Raw genomic sequence first — 10,731 nt, forward strand, 5'->3', positions numbered from 1 at the left:
TCATGACCACAAGGTTAAGGTCCTTGCCCTCATGCAGTTGAGCTAGGCTGACTCGATGCACATACAAGGAAAGTAAATATTTATATCTAGAGTGAGATCACTATTTATGATTTAACATGACATGCGATGTCCTTTAACCTTGGTCCTCCAACCCATGACCACAAGGTTAAGAGACTTGCACTCTTCCAGAATGTGACACCCATTTGAGCTAGTCGGAGGAAATAAAATATTAAGTAATATTGCTCTCATGAATTAGTTTAATAAAATTTCCATAATGTTGCTAGTGATTCTTCTAACCAAATAGAAGGTAATGAAACTGTTATTTTGCTGCTTTCTCATGGAATAGTTGATCAAATTTTCATTTTGTGACTATCATTCTTTTAACCAGACGAGGAATCACCTTAAATCCATGCAACAAACATATAATAGGTGCCAAGATCATGGACAAAAAAATTTGAACCATGTTATTTTTATTTTTTTATCCAAAAAATGAACCATGTTTTTACTCACTTGACCTGGGAGATGTGCAGTGCGAAGTATAGATGTCAAATAGTTGAACAAGATAAAGTTTTACATTGTAAAGCTTTCGCTGCTAATAAAAATCAACAACTTCCCAGCATCAAATATCCGGGATGCAGAACAAAAGGCTGATGTTGAATACAATAAAATATCTATATACTTTTGTACTGCTTGGAAAGAATATATATAGATATAGATATTCAACGTGAATCACAGAAATATACTGCACTTTATTTGTCATGAGTAAACTAAGAACTTGCTGGTTTTGCAGTATTTTGCAGCAAAAGCTCGTCCATCACTAGTAGGTTGCAAGAAAGCACACTGAGAAATATCGACAGCAAGACCATAGACAAATGAATTCCTGTAAATAAAAGGAAGAGACCTCTAACAAAACCTTTGCATCAAGAAAGAATGAGAATAGATCATTAATGAAGAATGAGCTTGACCTTTTCGCTCAAAATCTGCTTACCTCATTGCATCAAGAAGTCTGGTGGCTATTCCGTGTCTCCTCTCCTTTCTGGAAACCCAAAGACCTCTTATACCACACACTGCAGGTACAGCAATATTGCTGAATACATCAGCATTTGGTGTGGCATCCTCATATTTGGATCTCTTCTGCACTACTTCTCTCTTAAAAGTGATATTACCAAAAACCAAAGTTTTTCTTGAGCTACTAGTCTTTGTTGCACCAACATCGCATAAAGGAATTTCATCTTTGTGTTGATTATCCTCTGGTCTTCTGACTTTCAATTTTTCGGACAACAGTGGATATGCTTGGTTTATTGGTTCCACAACAATACAACCCACTACCTTCTTTGAAGATATATATAGATACACCTGCTTAATAGTAGTATCCATTAAAAATCATGTTCATCAGTCCTAAAACTCAAAAGGAAGATAGCAATGTGTGCTTATAAATCTATTTGTGGCAATAACTATTCAGATAGAAGGTTGAAAGAATCCTATGTACAAATTATACAAATGCTCTTCAGTTTTCCCATTCAAATCTTCAAGCTTGTGATACAAATTACCTTTTACCTAAATTTGATGACTTTTGTGTTCTTACTTGTCTGTTATTAGTAAACTTAGAACAACCTATCTGATTATTCTTCTACATGAAATTCTCGTCAATGGTATATAAACAAATGGACAAAGTCAGCAAAATATCGCAAATCCAAAGCTTCCCTGTAGACATATAATGTACTGAGAATACACATTGCTAGACATGTTTGGCCATGTTAAAGGAACTTTGAATAAAAGACCAAAAAAAGATAGTAATCTGACAATAAAGTGTGCTGATTCACACATTTTTCTAGTAGAGATACTACCATGTGACAGTGAGACTCCATTAATATTTTTTTGCTTTCAAACTACCAAAAATAGATGATCTTTGCATAAAATTACATTTTAACGAAGGTGGAAATCAATGTGAATGATAACCTTGCAACAGCTGAGAAGTAACCATCCTGGTTCAAGTTCAAGCTCTTTCTCCATTATCCTTGTCACTTCTTTAACCTAACGAATGCAACATTAATGCTCTCTCTCTCTCTCTCTCTCTCTCTCTCTCTCTCTCTCTCTCTCTCTTTCCACAAGTCTTTGACCAAACCCAATCCTTGCATGAATCTCTCAATACCACAATGTGTACTCTTGATTGCAAAATTCATTGGTAAAAATCTTGAAGATCGAGAGTCGCTACTCTTGTCCACGTGTATTATGTGGAAATGTTATATTCTTTGTCTCATAGGTCATGTTTGACCTTCGAAGACAATAAAGAAATCTCTCTCACATACATATGCTGAACATAGAGATAATCATTGTCGGTATGTCTTGAATCAGATGTCATATGCATATGTTCACTAGCTCTGTTCGGATATAGCTTAAATCTAAACATGAACGAAAAGAATAGAGTGATCCAAACTGATATTAGCAAATTGGATAACTGAAGAACTTGGAATAGCCCGCCAACATCTCTTGCCAAGAAGATGGACAACTGTAAGGCACACTTTTTAAGCATATCAGACGATGGATTTATCATCAGGCTCTCTCTTATATCGACATACATCCATCTAATGTGTTGCACAATGTGATAGGGCAGTTGCGAACCTCTTTACACCAGTTACAGATTGAAGTAGGAAGATATGCATGCACACCTCTAGAAGAAGGAATTTTCCAATGGTGTCATCAAGGAATGTTATCTATCTGTCGCCGAATTTATTCTTATGAAATAAAAGAGAGATACCATTAACCAAGGATTTCACGTACTACACAAGGTAATGCAATATGCTGGCCAACGGAGCTTGGGGCTGTTCTTGCCTCTCTAACCAAGTCTTTGACCCACTACAGAAGGTAATGAATGCAATATACAGACCAGCAGTGCTTGGGCTGTTTTGCTAGAACTCAAGAGACACCAAGGGAAGTTGTTGAAGGACAACAATACAACCACACAAGCTCATCATCAAAGAACAATCACAATTTTCTTTAGCCCCAAAGTCTGTGTTCCTAGAATCGAAGTCGGTGTTTGTCTAGATGAAAACACAATAATGTTTTGAAAATGCAAAATCACTATCTAAATATTCCCTAATTGTATCATATTCTTCCCTACTTTGTTCAACTAGTGAATATGTGGGGTAACTCATTATATTCTCTTCAGAAAAAAACTATGATATACCTTGAGATGATGCGGCAAAGGATCAGAATGCACAAATAGAATCACACGCTCATCATTCTTATCCCCCTCCATAATTACTCTTTCCTTCTGCCATCCCTGATAGAAAAGAAGGATAATTTGACAAAAGACACAAGGAAAAGGTAAGAATAACATGAAATACGGCACATAGAGAACTTAACAGATAACAGACACAAGACGTTTATGTGCAACGCATTGCCTCTTATTAGCAGCATGTAAGGAAGACTTAACCTTTAGTACCCAATTAGAAATAGAGAGGAACAGAGGAGAATTGGTAGAAAGAAAGAAGATATATTAACATCTTTTAGAAGCCAAAATGGCCTGTGAGACCATACCAGAGATGACATCTTTAAATTAAGTTTGTCTTTGACAACAAAGATCCAAAATAAGTATAACTAAATGAATAGAGCTGTTATGCTACCAAAGACGCTCGTGTTTCCCATACATACATACATATATATATATATATATATGAAAACCCACACATTTTGTGTGGCTTCACACTACTCTAATATTGTGGAAACCATATATGTTTCACTCGAGAAAAACAGTGGATATTTATGTGATTGTGTACACACAAAAACCAGGTCATAATTAGTGGCAAGGATCTCCACTAGTAACCACACCTTGATTAGTTGAAAAGAGAAGAAGTTTTATTTTTCTGTTACCTTGAATGGAATTCCACGAATGCAGTTCATGTGAAATGCGGAATGTAGTTTCTCATCCTCGCCGTGTCCCCGAGCATAGAAGAGACCGCATGTCTTACAAGTGGAATAGGAGAAATCCGATTGACCTAGGTCGAGAAATACCTGCAGCTTTGGTCGTCTATCATTATTTGGAAGCATGGATTCAGCTGGAACTTGAGCTTGGGTTTCATCATCATCTTCTCCTAATTTTGGAGTATGTGCACTGCTCTGGAAGGATTCGTCTTCGTCTTCGTCTTCACTTTCATGTGCTTGAACTCTGTACAGAGAAGGGAGGGATTTGGTGACAAATCGAGAGTTGATTGCAAGAGGGAAGAGAGAGTGATGGGGAGCGTAAGATACCTCTTTCTTCTTCGATATATGACAAGATCCGCCATAGAATCGATCAGATGGTGGTCACCATATATATATGTACATATATTATTATTCGTCTGTCTTTCTTCCTTCTGCTTCTGTGTGTGTGTGTGTGAGTATGTACATATTATAAGTATCGCGCGCGAAAAGGAGCCTCTCCAAATTCTCCATAATGAGATGATGATGATGATGACATGTAATTTTTTGATGACATGTAATTGTTCGTTTGTGATTCAAAAGCACCAAGAAAGGAAAGGAAAGGAAAGGAAAGGCCGGCTGGCCGGCATGGGCGGGCAGGCAACCACGAAACGAATCAAACCCAACCACCTACCTATATGTTTGTCATCACCATATTGATATTATATTTTGGACCGAAACTTGGGAGCATGTTGCATAACGCATATATAATATAGATGGCCGGTCACCTTATAAAATCGATATGGCTTCACTCTAAATGGAATATTGGACGTGTAGGAATAGCATGCATTTACCATGAGGGATATTAGATCATTATATAAGATTATGTAATGCATTTACCATGAGGGATATTAGATCATTATATAAGATTATGTAAGGCATTTACCATGAGGGATTAGATAATTATATAAGATTATATAAGTATAATGATCACAAGCGATACTTATGGATAGAGATTAATTTAGGCAAAGAGAACCTCTGCATAGTTGCATGCTATGTTCCTCATAAAGATTCAAACCACTATAGTAGATTTGGATTGGAATGTGATGATCCTATCACAGAATTATGTGAAGACATACTTGTTTTCAAGAAGCTAGGTAAAGTGTTGATTATGGGAGACTTTAATGCTATATGTAGTTGGAAAGTACCAAAATATGGAATTATCGGAAGAAAATATAGTGTGGAACCTTGTGTATTACGTGACTCAAAGGATTGTATTGTGATGGATTATGGAAGAATTCTTATAAATGTTTTTCCTTTGACAAACGTACTCACATGTTTACCAACCTCAGGTGGAGGAAGAGTAGTAGATTATGTATTTAAGAAGGCATGTGATGTATCCATGGTGAATGCAATTAAGATTAGTCCTCTATTCTTGAACTCAAACCATTAGCCCTTGTACTTGGACCTTACACTCTGATCAAAAACTTAGTAGCACTTAAACACTTATGTAAGACAAAACTATGTTGTGCAAGATTTTAAAGAAAACAAGAAAGATACACAACAAACACTATGCACAGTACACCACCAAATTTTAACATGGAAAACCCTCAAAGAGGTAAATGTTACCAGATGGGAAGAGAAGAGCTGAGTTGATGAGAAACTCGGTTGAGGCCGAAACCAAAATCGTGTAGACAACCAATTCGGAAGACTATACTTGTAAATAGTCTAAATATGCCCTTATGGGCTACACTTGTAAATAACCCAAAAGGTGTACTAGTATAAGTACTTAGGGCAATCATGATGATTATGATGAGTCATTGTTAAAAGTTACTTAAAAGGTCGTTGCCTCTATAACACTGCATAACAGTGAGTGAGTGAGAGGGAGAGAGTGTGTAACTGTGTAGCCATCTGTTGACGAAGTAGAATCTCGAGGTCGTTGCCTCGAAGCTTCTAGTTGTACTCCTCCTTTTAGCATAGTGATTCTGTTTCTCGGGGTTTGTGGACCCCCGTGGTTTTCCACGTTAAGATCGTGTGTTTCTATCTCTTGTGCTATTTCTATTTTCGTACTCTGTCCGAGTGCATTCTACTTTACGTTCCCTACACCCAAACATCCGAACGATAAGCCGGTTGTGGCCGGTCACGATTCTCGACAATAAAAACCACGGGACCTAGTCTAGAAATAATCAACTATCAATATAAATCTTATACACCAAAGTTAGACTCTAAGCAAGTTAGAGTATTATGAGAAAGCGAGGAATATGATGTTTCCTCAAAACCTAAACTCAACAAAAAGGACACAAAAACCAACCACCAAAACTCACAACATGTGGCTGATGACGGAGGTGGTGATGTTCGGATGTCTGAGTGTATTTGTGTACTCAAGAGTGCTTGAAGGATTCAGCCAAGAAAGAGAGTATGAGCTCTCTAAAATATGTTTTTCTCTGTTGCTCCAGAGAAATGCTTGTTTCCCCTTTTATAACTCACTAAAAAAAAGAGTTACATAGTGTAGATATGTAACGCCGTCTTGTGTGAACCCCTTTCACACTATATTTCAAGGTTGTTAGGTACGTTAGGTACTGTACGGATACCATACGTATTTAACGTATTAATACCCGTATAGTACCTCCCAATTTAAAAATACGTTAAATACGTTTTCTTAATATGTTAAATACTTATAAAATACGTAAAATACGTATTTTACGCATAGTACGTTAAATACTTCTAGAATTTAAAAATTATTTACCTTTCTAAAAAATATCTATAATATTGTAAAAAACATCTATGTTTACACAATTTTGTGATGTACAATATAGTTGTACATCCTAAAATGCATATAAGACATTTAAACATTTCACATCCTAAAATACTTATAGTAATATAGATGTCGACATCCCCTTATTCTACAAATCAGTGTAAGTGTGTATCATGATGTTCTACTTCAAATTGTAATTATTTACAATTATGCCTTCATAGATTGAGGAATCGTCTATGATTATCACACTCATGATAGGTTTCTCTTTTCTTCGTTTTCTTCTTCTTCTTCTTCTATCTTCTGCAATTATCACACTCAGGACAGGTTTATGTCTTCTTTTCTCTCTTCTTCTTCTTCTTCTTCTTCATCGTCGTCTCTTCAATTCTTCTTTCTTCCTTCCTTTGGCTTCTTTTTCACTAAAATCTTTTTTTTACTTTTACTTTTTGTTGGGGTTTTACTTACATTTTCTTTATAAATATGTATTATACCTATTTTTTTATAAATACGTTAAATACCATATTGGACAAATGTACATGATATTTGACTGAACAACATTAAGGTATAGTACGTACTATACAAATGATGAGGTACTATACGTATTCAAACGTTAAATACGGGTACGTAAACAACCATGCTATATTTAAAAATTACAAGTTTTGGGCGTCCAAGGCCCATTTACATAGAATGTGGACAGAAAATACCTAACAATCTCCCCCTCTGGCTGTTGAGAAGCAAGCTCAACATGGTATGTGATGCTTATTAGGAAATAAGCTATAGTAGCTATTTAGCTACTTGTGAACATAAAGGAGAAACAACTAATTAGCTACTGACAGCTAATTAGCTACAGGCAGCCAATTAGCTGCATATGTAAGTAACTTATTACTTAGGTAAAAAGTAAGAGAGTAGGTAAGTAAGAAAATATACAGGAAGTATAACTCTGAGAGAGAGAGAGTGAGGATAGAGAGAAAGAACTCAGAGAGTGAGAGCAGAAGAGAGAAACAGATGAGAGCGAGTAGAGCTCTGCGTGTAATGAAATAAAAGAAGTTTTGGCTGCTACAGGGGTAAGTCTCCTTCCCCCTTCCCTTCTGTGTTTGAGCACCAAACGATCCAGCACACCACGATCCGCCGCGCACATAAGAAGAGCCCGAGTTGCTCATAAAGAAGAGTACAGAAGTGCATAGATCTTAGAAAGGTATTTCTCTGTTTGCTGATCTGAATCAGAAAGTTATTTGTTGAAGTAATCGTAGCAGAAACCCTAGTTTGGAAGAGATAATGGCTGCAAAGAATGCGGGCCAAATAGTTACAGAGAAACTAGATAAAAACAATTTCCCGGCGTGGAAATTTAGAATGACAAATTTCCTGATGGGGAAAGGATACTGGGATTACATTGAAGGAGACCTAGAAGAGGCTCCGGAGATCCTAGAAGAAAATGCCACAACAGCACAGATTAAAGCATTCAAAGATTGGAATCAAGGGGCAAGGAAGGTAATGCATTGGCTCTCACTTAGCATCTCAGATTCGATGCTTGGGCACATACATGATGCTATGCTCCCAAAAGAAGCTTGGGACAGTTTGGTAAAACTGTTTGCAGTAAACACAAAAGCGAGAAAGCTACAGTTGAAGACTGAGCTAAATACCTTAGAAAAAGGTAAGATGTCAATAAATGAGTATGCTCTGAAAATAAAGAGCATATGTGAATCACTTGCTTCTATCAATGTAAAGATAGAAGATGATGATAAGGTAGAAATATGCTTGAGAGGCTTAGGACCTCAATACAAAAGCTTTAAAACATCTATGCTTACAAGGGATAGTATCCTGTTGGGATTACGATCCCTTCGGATGGGATGGTCGGATGTCGGAGATGAATGCCGACGAGCCCGGTTTCGGTTTCGGATCCGGATGTTGAAGACCCCGGCTTCGGTGCCGGATGACGAATGTACCCGGAGAGAGATCCGGATGCAGGGACATATCCGTGAATATGTCCGCTAAGGGCCCCCTGAGGCTATAGTTGTAAATAGCCCCAAAGTCATATATGTATAAATATGACTTAGGGCAAATAGTTTTATTGTTGCTAATCATTTTTCTGTTTTTCCACTCAAGAGGAGTGAAGAGGGAGCAGCCGTGAGAGAGAGAGAGAGAGAGAGATAGAGCGTGAGAGAGGAAGAGGACTACGCCTCTGTGTATTTCCGCCGCCTGTGGCGAGGACAGCGAGCTCAAGGTCGTCGCCTTGCAGCTCGCCATTGTGTACTTCTCTTTGTATAGTGTTGGTTTGGAGTCTCGTACTCCCGTGGTTTTTCCCATCTAGGGTTTTCCACGTTAATCCCTGTGTATACGTGTGTTTCTCTCTGTGGTTCCTATTTTCTGCTGCATTGATTCGCGATTACTCGGTTGTGGCCGAGAGTGGTGAAGGTGAATCGAAGCGTTGATTCCCAACAAACTGGTATCAGAGCGGGTTGCTGCAGAAAATGGAAGGCGGCGGCAGCGGGCAGCCGGGGATGATGGTGCTGACTGCGCAGAATTACGCCGACTGGAAGATCAAGATGGAGGATCTTCTGATTGTTCGGGACCTGTACGAACCGATTGACAGGTCGGAAATACCAAAAGGGGTACTTGAGTCGGAATGGAGGCTTCTGAACCGGAAAGCCGTTGCAACCATTCGGCAATACGTCGACGTGAGCGTTCTACAACATGTGGCGAACGACACCAACGCATATGAGATGTGGCGGAAGCTGTCGGGCCTCTATGAGAGGAAGAATGCGTTGAACCGAACCTCCCTGATGAGGAAGATAGTGAATCTCAAGTACCGGGACGGCGAGAGTATGGTGGAACACGTAAGCACGTTCATGGGATTCGTGAATCAGCTTGCGGCGATCAAGTTCCCGTTGGAGGATGCAATGCAAGCCATCATCCTGATGTGTACATTGCCGGAAAGCTGGGAGAACTTGGTGGTGACTCTCAGCACCTCCTGCACAGAAGATAACTTGTCCTTGCAAACGGTAAAGACAAGTATTTTGAACGAAGAAGCGCGTCGGAGAGATAAAGAACCGGCCTCCGACCCGAAGGCGCTGCTTACCGAATCGGATCGGGGAAGACAATGGAACCGGAGTCCGCAAAGACGGGAGAAGTCGGGGACCCGGTCGCAGTCAAGAGGAAGGCCCACATGCTTCCACTGTGGGAAACCGGGGCACTTCCGAAAGAATTGTCGGCATTACCGAAAAGACAACGGAGCCGACGACACCGATTCGAAGAAGTCACCGGAGAGAAACGGTGCATACCGGGGAGCCACGGACCGGAGAGGTTCGGATCGGCGAGGGCAGGACCGGAAAGGAACAACGGCACTCGCGGCAAGTAAGGAAGAAATCATGCTCATCACCGAAGAAGGTGAACTAAACGTTGCCGGCGATGAGACGACCTGGGTGGTCGATTCCGGAGCATTGTTCCACCTGACCCCGGAGAGAAGATACTTCTCATCCTACATAGCCGGTGAGCATGGCTGTGTTCGGATGGGAAATGAAGGTACGTGCCGGATTGCCGGCATAGGAGACGTGTGGTTGACAACCCCGACCGGATGCAAAATGCTGCTGAAGGATGTCCGACACGTTCCGGAGGTTCGATTGAACCTGATTTCGGCCGGGAGGCTAGACGATGAAGGCTACACAGGTAGCATCCGGAACGGCGTAATGAAGTTCAGCAAGGGGAGCCTGATAGTGGCTCGGGCCCGGAAGATCAACACACTGTACCTGATGAATGCCCGGTTATGTCCGGAAGAGCTGAATGTGGCAGCCGACACTGCCGGTGAGCTGTGGCACAAAAGACTGTGTCACATGAGTGAGAAGGGGATGAAGAGGCTTGCAGAAGACAACCTTATTCCAGTGAAGCATGTGCACCTGGAGAAGTGCACCGATTGCCTGGCCGGTAAGCAGAACCGAACCTCCTTCCACTCAAGGCCACCGACGAGACGTAGCGCACCATTGGAGTTGGTGCACACCGATGTGTGTCAGGTAGAAACGAAGTCACATGGCGGAGCCCAGTACTTCGTAACTTTCATAGATGATCATAGCCGAAGACTGTGGACG

General features: G+C 40.0%; 1 protein-coding gene across 1 annotated transcript; it reads right to left on the reverse strand.

Annotated features, from left to right (window-relative positions):
• Nucleotides 1-550: 550 nt before the first annotated feature.
• On the reverse strand, nucleotides 551-4,352 carry CTF7 (protein). The gene is made up of 6 exons (XM_087321916.1): nucleotides 4,252-4,352; nucleotides 3,874-4,168; nucleotides 3,188-3,283; nucleotides 1,960-2,034; nucleotides 989-1,356; nucleotides 551-880 (listed from the first exon to the last, which is right to left on the reverse strand). The coding sequence occupies exons 1-6, from the start codon at nucleotides 4,284-4,286 to the stop codon at nucleotides 757-759; spliced, it is 993 nt and encodes a 330-aa protein (XP_087178042.1). The 5' UTR covers nucleotides 4,287-4,352; the 3' UTR covers nucleotides 551-756.
• Nucleotides 4,353-10,731: the final 6,379 nt, after the last annotated feature.

The sequence above is a fragment of the Azolla caroliniana genome, unplaced genomic scaffold, assembly GCF_043228905.1.
Source record: "Azolla caroliniana isolate FFs.n. ecotype wild unplaced genomic scaffold, voAzoCaro1.0.p SCAF_6, whole genome shotgun sequence".
NCBI lineage: Eukaryota > Viridiplantae > Streptophyta > Polypodiopsida > Salviniales > Salviniaceae > Azolla > Azolla caroliniana.